At 29.4% G+C, this 15,725-nt stretch overlaps 1 protein-coding gene across 3 annotated transcripts in view; it reads right to left on the bottom strand.

Moving 5' to 3' along the window:
• LOC100160482 (tyrosine-protein kinase Fer) overlaps nt 1-15,725 on the bottom strand; it is a 38,021-nt gene that overhangs the window by 3,693 nt on the left and 18,603 nt on the right. For 2 of the 3 annotated variants that reach the window (XM_003244816.3, XM_001942538.4), the window contains exons 2-9: nt 4,889-4,985; nt 4,571-4,766; nt 4,328-4,459; nt 3,280-3,483; nt 2,037-2,187; nt 1,574-1,942; nt 664-858; nt 406-582 (exon numbers count right to left, since the gene is read on the bottom strand). In XM_003244816.3, coding sequence (XP_003244864.1) covers nt 406-582; nt 664-858; nt 1,574-1,942; nt 2,037-2,187; nt 3,280-3,483; nt 4,328-4,459; nt 4,571-4,766; nt 4,889-4,985 — 1,521 coding nt within the window. The remainder of the gene's footprint in view (nt 1-405; nt 583-663; nt 859-1,573; nt 1,943-2,036; nt 2,188-3,279; nt 3,484-4,327; nt 4,460-4,570; nt 4,767-4,888; nt 4,986-15,725) is intronic. The other variant, XM_003244817.4, reaches the window with a different exon arrangement.

Consider the following 15,725-nt stretch of genomic DNA (forward strand, 5'->3'; position numbering starts at 1 on the left):
TTGATACATGAAAATCGAATTTCGGGTGAGTAGTTTATAAGTTTAGATGAGCGGAGTGGAGTGGTACGGGGTTACCCCGCGAAATGTTTATCCACTTCACCGCTCATCGAAACTTTGAATATTTATAACTCATAAACTACTCACTCGAAATTCGATTTTCATGTATCAAAATACTAAGAAAAATATTCTGCTTTGGAATATAAAATTAAAACCCAATGTTGTCATTCAAAAAATTAAAAAACTTAAAAAATTATAAGGATAAAAAATATTTAAAAATATAATTTTTTAAGAAAAACATTGTTTTATAAGCGACTTGAAACTATGTAAAAAAATATTTTCAAAAAAATGTACACTTTCTGAAATAATGAGTGTTCTATATGGTATACGAATATACGATTCACATACTCTGCCTATTTTTTCAAGCAGTAACACATCGTCATTATTTAATTCCCATCGTTCTCTAGGGATTGGCTGTCGAAGTATAGCTCCTGAGCGACTAGTGACCGGTAATGCACTTTGGTATTGATACGTAATTAGTTCTTGGATGGTAGGGAATGATGGTCCTTCAAAACGAAACTCGCCCTTCATTCAAAATAAAAATTGTTAAAATTATTAATACCTATAATAATTTCGTTTAACATAGTTTGTAAACTTTTCATTTACCTCGGAAGTGGTTTGAACAATAAAATGCTTGTGGCCACCCCAACATACGGATAACACTGTCTGATTCTCATCGTTTCTAGTAGTTTCTCTCACTAAAAAGTCCCCTTCTTTTGTTAAAAGTCGAACAACTTCTTCTCTCGGTAATACTCCATGGAACCATTCTTCTTCAATTAATGATTTCACAGAAGACCCAATCTAAAGTAATAATAATATAAATGTATCAATCATAAAAGTTGTTGTTTAAACTATATTTTCCCATTGTAAACATCACATGAAGAGGACGTTCCCATGTTGTTTCCGTCTTAGACATTTTTACGTTAAAATAATCCATTTTACTCTGGTGTTATCAAAATTAAAGAAAATTGACCTATTATCAAATTTAGAGAAATAATATTATCTAGAGCCCCACGTAGGATTTTTCAATATTTTGATTTTATAGCAAATTATAAACTTTTTGAAATTATAAATTCTAACGGAGACAACACATGCGGGTATATAACGTGATCTTAAAGTAGACAAATACAATGGGTTTAGCAGAAAGACTTCAACGTTTCTGAACAAGGAACTCAAGAATATTGTTATAACATATAAGGTTAAAAACTCTTAACTCATTAATATTCATCCCAACGATAGTAGTTTAAATAATAATACTAATAACTTAAGAAACAAAATCCAATAATTTTTATTCACATCGCACAAATTATTAGTAATAATCATAATACAAATATAACATTTGTAAGCACATCATCGAACATTGTAAAAACGAGTATTAGTCATTCTGAAATAAATGCGATTTACCTAAGCTGATAAAATGAATCATCAAATAGATGATTTTCTATATTATATTATTATATAGAAATTATCAGCTATAGTAAAATAATTGCATACGGTTATGTTAGTCAAAGCTTACCACACTAGGCAAAAAGTTGTTAGAATTGTTGTCAGCAAATGGCACAGGCGTGACTATCGGTCGCATATCAACAATAACCGATCCATCGTTTCCATCTAAACTGTCAGAGTGATAGTGATTACTAATATCACCGTTTTGTGGACCTACTCCTGAGCTGGCTGTAGTTGTAGTAATGGCACTGTTATTGTTTTGCACTGAATTTGAATCCATCGAAAGGTTACCATTCCCTGAATTTGGTACAGACTTACGACGAAATGGTTTACGTAAGATGTCTACCAAACTAGACGTAGCCAATGTAGTAGCTATAGTCATCATGGATGAAGCTTGACTAACACTACTCAACGAAGGCCTTTTCAGAGTACCGTCAACCTGAAATTTGAATAAATTATGTAATTTATATAATTATTTAAAAGTGAAGAGAAAGGCTAGAAATTAAATATAAATTAAAATATAATTAACTTACAGTAATGTCAATATCGTTTATGTCTAATGATGGAAGATCGCATCCAGAAGGCAATTCTTCACAACCAATTTCAAAAAGAGCTTTTTTTATAACATCTACTTGCTTTTGTAGTCGATGTTCTTCGCTTTTGAGCTCAATCAATTGTATTTCGCTAAAAGGAATAAGATTTTTATGCAAAAAAACTATCCAGTTCGCACTAAAATACCGTTCTCAACTGTTTAATACAGTGTAAATACAAAAGTGTATAAGTATTAATATATTTCAAGTACGAAGAGATAAATGGCTAAAGTCCAATTGCCCACGCATTTTTTTCAGCACAATAATTTTTTTAATGAAGTGGGACAGAGTTTGAGCGGAAACAATAATATTAGTGATAATTCCAACCTATCAATAACGTGTTTTTATAATTTTATATGAAAAACTCATAAAAATGTGTATGATCTGTTTTCTCTGAATTTACTAATTAAAAATATCGAATAGATACGAACCATAAAAAAATTAATTCAAATATTACACAAGAATTTAGGTATATAATATCTGATGACCCCTTAACGCATATTATAATTTTATTGTATTCCAAGACAATAGAGAATACATTACAACTAATTCGAGTAGGTACCTACTTATATAATACCTTTTTTTCCATTACCACGTATATCATATATCATTTTATTTCATTTTAAATGAAAAACATTATATTTATTAGAAACAAATTATATAGGTATATAATATGAATTGGTGCCCAACTATGTTATGATTTATGGTAATTTAATACAATTTAAAAACCGTATGGTATATTTTTACACTCTAAACAAACGCTCAAAAGTATAATTTTATTAATTAATTCATTTTTCTATAAAGTGAATAGTTTATTGGGATTTTGTTCTCAAACCGAATATGTAGTTTAAAAAAAAATATTAAGTTAAACTAGTAGGTACCTATAAATTGTTGGTATACCTATTTATATTATATATTATAGGTAGGTACATCTGCAGATATTAAATATGCTATATCATAGCGGATAACTGCTTATGTTGGGCATCGGTCGGTGGTCGGCGGACATACAGAGAAATTAAGGTACAAATATCACGGAACAATGTTGTGTTCCTATCATATACATAACAGTCGAATGCTCAATTGATGACGGGAAAATGGTAATAGTAATAAAAATAATATAAACGCAACACAAATCGATGTTTGAGATAACAAATGCACAAAGGTACCCCCCGACATCATGACTTACGAATTATTTTCCGACTTGTTATCTACACTGGTTTCTATGGCGTCTTGGCATTCTTTCAGCCGGGTTTCGAGTTCAGTCATTTTATTGCGCACCCAGTCCATAGTCAGGTTATCGACTGCCAGCTGGTTGGCTTGCAGATGTCCAGACGTATCGCCTTGCACTAGAGCGTCGTCGAATGAGATCTCGACGTCATTTCGTTCAGTCCTGAAACGTCGTAAATAACCATTATGATGTGCGTTGATCACGGTAAAATGTCCTACATCAGATCTCGGCAACGGACACGGGTGTTTAAGTATTTATTATCCTTACCACTTTTATTAAATTAATTCCTTTGCACACCCTAATTGCTAATTATTTTTAATTTAATTTAATTTAGATAATAATAATATTATATTATTACTTATTCGACGGTTTGTTGTTTGTCCATTATTTTGAAACATTTTTTTCACAAGAAAATTAATGTGCCACAGAGGAATATTTTATGTATGACAATAAAAAAATTATTTTAATCTTAAGATATGTGAGGTCTTAATTCTTGCAAAGACTTACACGGCCATTAGTCGCTACCTATCCATTTATTATCACACATAATTCAGCTTTTATTATACATGCCTATATATTATATATTAGGGCGTTAGGCAATTATAATATTTTAATATTTATATAAATTATTATAACTTAGTATACCTATTCAAAAATATAAATAATTTATTTTGTATATTTTACAATATTCTCTAATAAATACGTAGAAATTTGGTAAAATTATGAGACTTATAAATTATAATAGTATTATACTATTATAATATTATTATAATATAATATATAATAAAAGTACTGTTAATTTTGAAGGGCAGCTATAATATTATGTCTTTGTTTATTAATTGAACATAACATTATCATTGAATTACTAATTAGTATTATACACTGCAGTCTATATTAAAGTGTTGATATTGTATTATAGTCCTAAGTTATTTTGTCAGTCGAAGACGAATTAAATACAATAAGATAAGTTTCATATTTATATTTATATAGTTAGGTAGGTACTAACTTTTTTGTATAGTCGTTATACTCCTCACACGGTTGTATGATATCCGTGCACGATTCCATACGCAAGCCTATCTGCACGAACTCTTCGGACGCCGGATTCCATTGTACTGCCAATTCGGTTAATGCATTTTTCCTAAAAATTTAAATTATAAAAAATTAATACCATTACTGTTTTTATACATTGTTTTATCTACAACATAATATTATTCTTCAGGTCAAACGGCAATTAATCAATAACACTAACCAATCGGCTATAATGTTTTCCAGCTCTTGTTTATGATGTTGCATAAATGCCGGCATCATTATTGTCTGGAAGTCTTTTTCCGATTCTTGTGCTTCGGCAATTAATAGGACGTATTCATTATGTACAAGATGCAATCGCCGACAGGCCCTTTGGTATTTTTCCCGGACGTCGTCCAATTTTCTCCCTCCTCGGCCACCTATTTTGATCAATTATATACGTAAATAGTATTTTTTTTAAATAAATTACTAAAAAAGTCTTAAAAAACGTTGATACATTTTTTTCATATTATAAAGATGTGTATTATCTAAATAAACTTACTTTTGAAAAAATGTTCTTCAAATCTTGACCTCATAGAACGATAGGTTTCTAGGTGTTTGGTGTAATCTGCTTTTTTTCTTGCCAACTCGTCGACCAACTGAAAAGCAGAAATGTCATTGAAGTATTATGTATGTGTACGGATTCTTATCAACTAATAATTATTCCATTCAATAAAAATTTGTCAAATCACCCAGTTATAATAATTACCTCCTGCCAAGTATTAACGTCATACAAAAATCTTATATACATAGAATTTCAATACGAGCAACGCTAGGGTAAATTACAAAATTCTAATTCTGAATAAATATTTTGGATATAAAAAAACAAAAATTATGTGACTTACACGGTGTGCCGTGTTATATTAATTGTATTATTTATTTGTTAGTTTCTCTTTTAAAAATAATAAATTGTTTAAAGCCGAATGTTCATATCGCAATATCTACCATAAATAATACAATCTTACATATTATATTGTAATGTTTTATTGATATTTCAGAATTCAGATGATTAAATTATAATAACATATTCGTAAAAATATGAATATCAGACATGCAAGTAGGTGCCCACCTAATACAAGAAAATCTTTAAAACAAAACTCCAACTGGTAGAACGATTAAAAAAAAACCATCACGTAATATTATTGTATAACTGTATAAGCGAATCTCAGGAAAAACCCATGGTTTAATAAATTGCACGTAGATACGTATGAAGTGAATGTTAAGTAATCCTGTTTAAATGGCGATCTTAATTGAGTACTGCTTTTGTCAGTCGATCGAAATGATGGCCTCAGCGTATAACTGACAAAGCACTTTTCAGTGACGTAAAATATAATATTGTATTATGTAAATACTATCTCTAAGTACCTATTCTCTACAAATATTATATCCGTATGAATAAAACAAATGTAATAAATTCGTTTTGCATACTGAAAAAGACCAAATGTAAATAACGGGATGACAAACTTAATGTTTAAATATAACTCTGACCTCCCACACGCGCAGTAATATTATAATGGCATAGGTAGTATATATATGCAGTCTGTACAGATACACGTATTTCAACATTTGGCCTGATGAAATTATTATGTTTATAATTTCATATGGCAATGGAAAATATTTCAAAATTAATCGTATTTCTATATTTATCAACACCGACGCGTTCGACACAATTATAATAAATAAAAATCTTATATAATAAAACAATTAATTTAGTGATCATCATTTTCAAATAAATACTGTGTTATTAGTAGCCAGTAAGTATACATTATACGATATAATCCATCCATAAATCGTGTTGTCCTTAAAAATGTACACCATATATTAAAAAACAGCATTAAAGCACCAACGGAATAAGTTAGTTATAATAATAATAATTATTAATACATAAATATAATTTGATGACTAATTTAGTAGATATAGTTGAATTTCTATCGTTTTCAAAAAATTTATTAATTACTGTCTAAGTACTGGTTGCACAAAGAATACAAAAGTGGATTCATCGTAGAAAATGTTCTCTTTGATTATTTATTTTGCATGATAGGCCGCTTACTATATACTCTAATATTAGCTGCGTTATATACTTATATAGTGACGTGAAATACAAGGGTACCAAACTTTAGTACTCTAAATTTAACATGACATATCACACATATTACATATATATTATATTAGATATAATTACTATAATACTATAGCCTATAAGAAAATTATTTCAAAATATAATTTAATCATCGCGGTTTAAGTACCTTGATCAATTTAATACACTTTATTAATAGTTATTAATCAACAATCAATATTAAAAAGTTACATAATATCTAGTCTTTAACTGTAAAAATAAAATTAATTTCTAGTATTTAATGCGCTGAAATAAATCGTATTGTGTTTCATTGACTTAAGGGGAATAATTAATAAAAATATATGTCAATAAATACTTATCAATAAAGAAGTATACGCTTATTCAGTGTAAGCTTAGGTCTTAAAATATATAATAATGCAAGTATATTTAATATCAAAAAATTGACTTCCATATAATTTATGATTTTTACATAATATTTTAAAGTAATTAACTCGGTTGGGGTCAGTACAAACTACAAGTCAACTACCTCTGCAATTAACTATACACATTTAAGAAGAAAGTAAAAGTCCAATAAGATTTATACTATTTTAGTTACTTTGTACAACTGTATAAGCTATTATAAATTGTAACTTATTATATAATGACATCTAAATCCCTGTATTTTATAAATAAAAAGTATTTCAGATATTAAAAAAAAAAAATTGAAAATTTGAGAAAATATTATTATAACCCTTTAAATGGATCCATCCTGTGGATCGTTAAATTAAATTTAAAAAATAAAAATAAATAAATAAACAATATTTACAACTATTTTAAATATAAAATCAAATTTGTGTTTAAAAATGAGAATAATATTGTTTTATGAATTTGTATACTTATACATGTATATGTATTCGTACGTATAGAATATAATGAATTCTAACAATTATTTAGATAGGAAATTGTTTAAATTTTCTTTCTTAATATTTTTTATGAAATACATACAATAAAAATTGAGTAAATCATTTATGTTCATTATTTGAATCCAAAAAGTATTTAGTTATAAAAAAAATTACAACAACAAAATTATAATATAATGACGCGGTTTTTGTACGCAAGTTATTTGACTGACCGAAACTTTTTTCACGGATTAAATTCAAGGTCCCAGTATTTAACGCAAGGTCAACCCTCTTTTTAAACCCACTAGAATTAATTTTTCCAACTTTTCGCATAACAGCCTATTATTCCGAACAGTATAATATTTCCGTATACATAAATATAACTGCATTTGCAAGTATATTACAATGTTTATTTTTAATTTTTGTATTATAAAATGATGAGAACGTAATTCTTGAAATATGTAAGTACAGATTATAGGAATATAGTAGCTAGTAGGTATGTCTAATAGTTCTTATATTGTCTTGTCTGCATTACATGTGTATATAATTGCATGTAAGTAATAAAAATAAAATAGAAACAAGTTATAAATGTAGGAAGAATAACTATTTAATTTTATTTTTGATGTCTCATCATTGATTATACGAGTTCTATATTTTAAATTTTAATGGTATTGATAATCGTTATACTTTACCATAATATATTTATTATATTATTATACCTACTTGTTCTCAATATATATGATATAGATAATAATATATTAAACAATTGCACGGTTGTATTTTATTTGGCACAGGTTTATAAAGTTATAAGAATAGTACCCACAAAGATTGATCCGTGTAATTTAATATTGTAACATATACCTACCTAGTGAAATTCTGATACCAAATATTGATATACAATATAAATGTAGGTACATCGTACACACTCAATGTCTTATTATAAATATATATATAATACTATAAATATTATACTTATACATATTTTATTATCAAGCGTACGTGTTAATGTAACTATTGCCTATTATATTAATTTAATTTATACTATTAGCACTACCATACAAAACAACATTATTTAAGTGTCAACTGTCAAAATACTGTGAGATACGTACGTCCATGCACATTTTACATGCAATGTATCTACCTAGCAGGTACCTATAGGAATAGGTATTTATATACATAAACATGTCGAGCAAAAACGTATAGTGTATTAAAAGCAATAATGTAGTATATATTTTATATACCTACAGCAAACGATTTTTATTTTGGACGGTCTCTAGTTGCACGTAATTTACCAAATCGTATCTATATTATAATAATATATTATATACACATAAATGAGTTGAATACTTGAATGCTATAAGTACAACGCAATAACTATAATGAGTGTAAACTATTGTTTATAACCAAGTGTATAAAAACATAAACATATTATATTAAGGTGTAATAGTTTTGAAAATATTATCAAGACATGTGTGAACATTTGGAAAATTCGAACGAACTAGGTTAAAACTTCTTGGCGTTCTTTCTTCGTTTATTTTACCTAATACCTATGCAGGAATAAAAACGATAAATTTAATGCTGCGGTAGAAGCAGAATAGATTGTACCATAAACAAGGCGCACGATTAACAACAACTGTAACAATGTGTGTGTGCTGTATGAGCATAATATATCGTTGGCGCAAACTTGGATAGGGCAATCGAAAGTGTTGCGAGACAATATTATATTTTGTTCGACACGTCAGGCTCTCCTCCGCGCGGGGTCAGGCGAACGTACGAGAGACCGCCGCCACAGTCGAACGAGAATAAAATGACGTGTCTAGTCGCGGCAAAACCTAGACTCTCAATTTAACCAGGTCGGCGGTAAGTATATATACATATTGTGTACCTATATATAATATTATATTATTATACTACAACAAATAATATTACAGTCGCGATCACTGTTGCGCGCATAATAAAACAAAGGTAAAAATAAAATAAAATAAAAAATAACCATAATAATATAACGAGCGATAATAACCGCAGACTGCACAACGTGTGCGATAGGTGCAACACGCGAGCCCAATGGCATTTCCGGAGATCGAAACAATTTTCTAGCGCGCACGGCGAACGGTTTCGCACAATATTGGAGGTTAACCTACGTCAGACAGTGGCCAAATTACCAGTTTTTAACTCGTACAACTGATAAATGAAAAATCTACTCTATGCAATTTGTGGCCATGTTAAGTCGCGAGAAACAACAGAAAAATGTAACTCAGCTTTTATAATCTCATTCAACACTTCCTATTTCCCTCCGATGCCCCTTCGGCACTTCAGCTTAGGTATCACAAGTCCAAAAAATCATATTTTTTATTACCTATATAGAATTATTATATAATCACAGCTATTGCGCTGCACGCAATCGTCCCGGCGACTATATAACAATAATACTAATATGTAATATGTTATCTACCTATATGATGCCACGAGTATAATATAATGTAACGCTCGTGGTCGCGGCTAGAACGATATATCTATCCACTACTATATATAATATAATATAATATCGTAGATTTTATTATTGTTATAAATTTCTTCTCCTCCGTCAAAAGACGGTTTCTCGTACGCTCGCTCTTGCGCACACACACACACATACACACACACACACACCGAACTTATCGTACTATACACACAACGACGTTACGCGTATCCACTACAGCATTATTTTTACTGAATGCGACATAGACCTCCCGGCAGACCCGTCTCCTTAAGGAGGAAGAAGAAGAACACCGAGTATTGAACAACACAGAGAAGAAAAAACACATACACACGACAACGACGATACGTATATTATGGTATAAAACACTGGCCTTGAACGCAGTGGCGGCGGCGCACACGCCTCGTTTGGACGCGGTCCCCATTGTTCCAAAGAACGAGAAAAAAAGACGGTACAGTGGTGACTATACTCTGTGAAACTGCATATATATATTATATACACACGCGTAGTTATTATATTATACATTATTATAAATGGCGAGATATGATGACGAGAACTGAGAAAGAAGACAAGGAATTACATATTTTTTTTTTATACTTATCATTATATTATATTATTATATCGTGTTTACGCACCCGAGAAGACTGGCCGCCGCCGAAATCAGTAAAATATTATGAATAATATGTGTTTATGACGCATTTCCCAATAGACGGCGAAAACAAATCACAGCAATTCGTCACACGTATAATAGTAGCCCAGTAGGTATACTAGGTGGTACGTGTCCGACGTATGTGTATTACATTCATTGCCGTGCGATATATTATAATAATTGTTAATATTATATTAATATCACTATTATTATTGTTTTTAAACAATACACCAGCGAAAACGAATCGTAAACCGAACGCCGTGAAATAATAATAATAATATTTATAAGCATATTTTTTTCTACGTTGTGCAATCCAATCACCAGCAAAATGCCACGATGTGTGACGCGAGGTGGTGATCTTTGGATAACGGCGCATATCGCGCACTGTTCGTCCGTCGCCACGGCGGTCGCACCCATACTCAATATCTTATTATATTGCGCGAATGAATGAAAAACGGGTGCACTTATAGGATTTTAACACGTTTTAACCCTTACACCGAAAGTTGAAGGTTTTACTTTTTTGTTTTTTATACGTTTAAAAAGGACAACTGCGATCATTTCTTGAGTAGTTCAGTGCGATAAAATATGTAGGTAGCTGTGCATTTTTTCAAGTCTTTATAATAATATCCTTAACTACTGATTAAAACCTGTCGACGCGCAGAAGTGCGTCAGATGATAACATGACATTTATTTTTTTTCCAATTATCGCGGATTAGGACTATTTTATTTTTCCCGATATTCTGTACTTAAATAATAAATTATATATAACATCGTTTGGAATGTTAATTCATAGTTGATAATTAAAACCTTATTGTCTAATTAAAATACATTTGAAACATTTAATTACAGATATAAGATGACCTTACATCATAATTCAAAACACATTCTTTGATTCGACCTTCTTATAGTGTTATAGGAAAACATAATACCTATTTATCATTATTTGCAAGCTCTCGAATTGGGGGAGCACACGGAACTGTACGTCTTATATTTTTTTATATTTTTAGAGTAACCCTTTTAATTATTTTCATCGGGACAAGGGTGGTATCTGGTATAGGTAAGGTGGTTTTAATAAAATACCTACCTTTTCAGAATAAAATTAATGATTTGACACATCTAGGTAATATTGCATATTAATTTTGGGTTTCGTAAGATTCTATTGAATAAGATATTTAAAATTAAATTTGATGAATTATATATAGATAATAATATATAATTGTGTGTATATAATTCATTATTATTATGATAATTACATCATAATTATTAACATTAGTTATTATTAACATGACCACAGTTATCAAAAGCTATGAAATATTTTTTCATATTTGATAAATATAATCTTAATTTACAAAAATATAAATGTATGTAAATTGATTAAAATTACTTTTTATGTGATTAAAATTGGTATGGACCATATTAGTCAACAAATGTTAACGTTTGTATTAGTACGGGGGTTTTTGTCTAATTACTGATTGTTTGCGGGAGGGAAGAATCCCCCCCCCCACCAATCGGCGAGTGTTAAATAATTTTACGCTTGGGACGCAGATTTTAAATCGTTAATAGAGCTCTTCTACTTGACTACTAAATTATTACCAATACCCAATTCGGACACTGTTATTTACATACAGTTATTATTTACAAAACAATAAAAATCATAAAAAAAATCCTCGATTTGTTTTACACAAATGTACCCTTTTATTTTTGTCATATGCGAGATTTTGTCATATAAGTATTCGTTTATTAGGTTATACATATTGTAAAACCTAACTGCCATAAACATCAACTTTCAAATTTCGATGAACCTATAATCTTTATTAAGTAATCCAAAACACAGCTTTAATTTTTTTTAGTTTACTTTTAATAACTTTGTTAAAGAAAATAATACTTCAAAACAGGTAAAACAAGTTTTAATTTTTACTTTTTGTAATAAATAGACTGGTTTGGAAGTATAATTTGTTATAGTATTGATACTTTAAATTTTCATTAATCTGATATCTCAATCTAATCAATGTATTATACACTGCAGAATTGTAAATATATACGCCTTCATTATAGGCATTATTTTAATATATATAATAATGCATTATCATTGTACAATACTACCATTTATAAATATAATGTGTGTGTATAATATACATATAATAGGTATATACTTTAATACTATATACTATAAAACTTATATTATATACTAACCTAACCAACAGTATTTTTTATTATCTTTGATTGTTTTAACTTAAAAGTTCAGTAATAGGTAAATATAATGTTTCTTAAACAATTGAATTATTATCCAGTAATTATATAATTTTCATCTTCTTAACTATTACAATAAAGTATAAGCTCTCGATTATCTGCGAAATAGGGGGGCATGGCAACCGCGAATTCTACGGTTAATCAGCAAAATACAAATTGAAACGAAAATACCATTATTATATTATTGAAAGTACCTATAATATTATATAATATTAAATATTATTTAAAGAAAATTAAAAAAGTACACGTTGTATTTTTATTTAACATTCATAATAATTTTTTTTTTTATTTATTGATCAGCCCGGCATCTATGGCCATTATATTGTGGTGGTGGCAGGGTTTAGAACGGTGAGATTTTACACGTGAGTGTTAGTGTTTGGCAGAATTTTTAAGTGGGCACCCATATGTATCTGCCATGCTCGCTTGGGGGATGGCGGCCTTTCTCTCCAAACACCGCGACTGCCCTAAGAAAAATGCCATCCGTAGTCGGGATCGAACCCACTCCGTCCCCCTATAATACAGTTATAATATATATAAAATTTACATTTATTTTTTTCACAAAAACACTATTTTTAGTACTGTACATTTCAGTGGAAGACTACGGATAAACCACAACGTAAATAATCCACCTGCGGAGTTTACTTTAGTATCTTTAACATATTATATTATTTAATGTATTATATGTATACAAAAACGAATCCCTATTTTCCTTGGTCAAGCCATAACATGAGAATGCCTTTACCGATTTCGCTGATTTTTTTCTGTTGTGTTCGTAATTGTCAGGTCAAGGTTTGTATGAAAGAAAATTTTAGGAAAATCCACCGAAAAAGTAGGAAATCTGGATGGCAAAAATACAGCGGGGTCTACAATCTACCACAGTTTGATTGCCTACCTGTAAATAAACTGCTCGCATAATCACAAGCATGGCTCACGCCTCACGAGCAACACCGAGTAGGATGGCTATAATATTATGATATAATCGAACGTGTCCTGACTGATCAACGTACAGCCTAAATGATGATAGCTTGAGGTTTTCAATTTTCACGGTACCTTCGTACCACCACGTAAGTGTGCACTAAGAAAATACCTTCCGAAAAACGCATTTTAAAGTGGTACTTGCACAAGTATCTTGAGATTCAAGGTGATTGATGAACAATTTTATGTTTAAAACACCATACATCGAATATTAAATAACGAATTGAACAAAGTTTGAATCATAATATAGAGTTGACACTTTTAACGGGCAACGAAGTGCACGGGATCAGCTAGTTTATTATACATTTATAGCTTCTTACCTACTAAATGATAGTTTAAAATTAAATTTTGATTAACGTTATTACTGTTTTTTACAATAACTTTCAATAGGTAACTAATATTATTACGAGTATTATTATTTGTTATATTAACAAACTATATTACAATGCAGACACTTATAACTTTTAAGATTACCTACTTCACGTTTTTACAATTTTTTATTAACACTTTATGGGTCATATTATTATACTATATTTATAAATATATATATACAAATATATTTTTATTTATATACATATATTATACTAGCTGATCCTGTGCACTTCGTTGTCTGTTAAATTTAACCGACTCCTAACCGGCCGAATTCGGCCGGTAATAAAATCTGTTATCAGCCGGTTAGCGTAATCGAAGCATACCGATGATTGTAATACTGGCCCTAAATGACTCAAATTTTGTTCAATTCGTTATTTAATATTCGGTGTATGATGTTTAAAATTTATCTTAACTTTTTTGTTGCCTGCATAGGCGCAAATAGCGTTTGAGATTTGGGGGGGGGGGGCTAATTGGGATAATAGGGCCTTACTTTGATAATATTGAATAAGCTTAAAACAAAATGTAGGAAATGTTTGGGATTTAAAAGCTCGAATAAAAAGAATATTCGATGGAATCACAAATAAATATGTGTGTTTGTTCTAAAGTATAGTGTATGGTACTTATCAAAATGTTTTGGAAATACTAAGTTACCTAGTAACGTAACAGAATTTAAATAAATTTAACGATTTTTGGGTTGTAATAAATATAGAAACTAGAAAGACAGTATCAAAGTCGATGAGACGTTAGTTTAACGACTAATTAGTATACTGTTGGACGTTGGTGTTAATAGGGATAAGGATAAAAAGCTTTCCATAAATGAAAACCAAAAAAACTAAATTACTAAGAGCCAACAAAACAAAAAAACTAAAAAAATCTCTTAGTAAAATAAAAAATGAATAATTAATATATTTAATTTTTTTGTAATTGTATTTTTACTAAAAAAATACCTAGGAAATTTAGTTGGGGCTTGAGAATTTGTGCGTATTAACCGATATGATTGTTAGTCGATGACGATCTAAACGATTTAATAAGTAATTGATCAAATATTCAAGTAACACAATATTATAGGTATACTATTATAGTACTAAATATTATGCTTTTATAATTACGACATCCAGTCTACTAAAATGAATCATAGTCTAATTATATAATTACGTGATTTAATTGCATATTTATTTGTCTACCTTTTTGTCATTTAAGTATACTGCAGTTTCAATTAAAAAAAACTCCAATTGTTTATATTTATACAATTAAAAACATAAATCATGAAATTGGAATAATTTATCAATAAAAAGTCTCAATGAGTGTTAAGTATAAACTAGATATACCGTATCCATAAATTACTAATCTGGAAATTATTCCATATAACACATTAGTGTTAAACCTATATAGTCATTATACTATAGAATTATTGTCGAATAACCTAACACTACATGCAACACAGATACCTACCAATATTCTCAAGGAATTATCCGTCCAATAAATCATATTGAAATATTTTTGTAATAACTAACGGTTTTTATTTTAACCATTATATTATACTAACTGATCCTGTGCACTTCGTTGCCCGTTAAATGTACCAACTTTCTATGACTCAAACTTTGTTCAATTCATTATTTAATATTCGTTGTATGGTGATAACAAAATTTATCTTAACTTTTC

This window comes from Acyrthosiphon pisum, chromosome A1 (genome assembly GCF_005508785.2).
Source record: "Acyrthosiphon pisum isolate AL4f chromosome A1, pea_aphid_22Mar2018_4r6ur, whole genome shotgun sequence".
NCBI lineage: Eukaryota > Metazoa > Arthropoda > Insecta > Hemiptera > Aphididae > Acyrthosiphon > Acyrthosiphon pisum.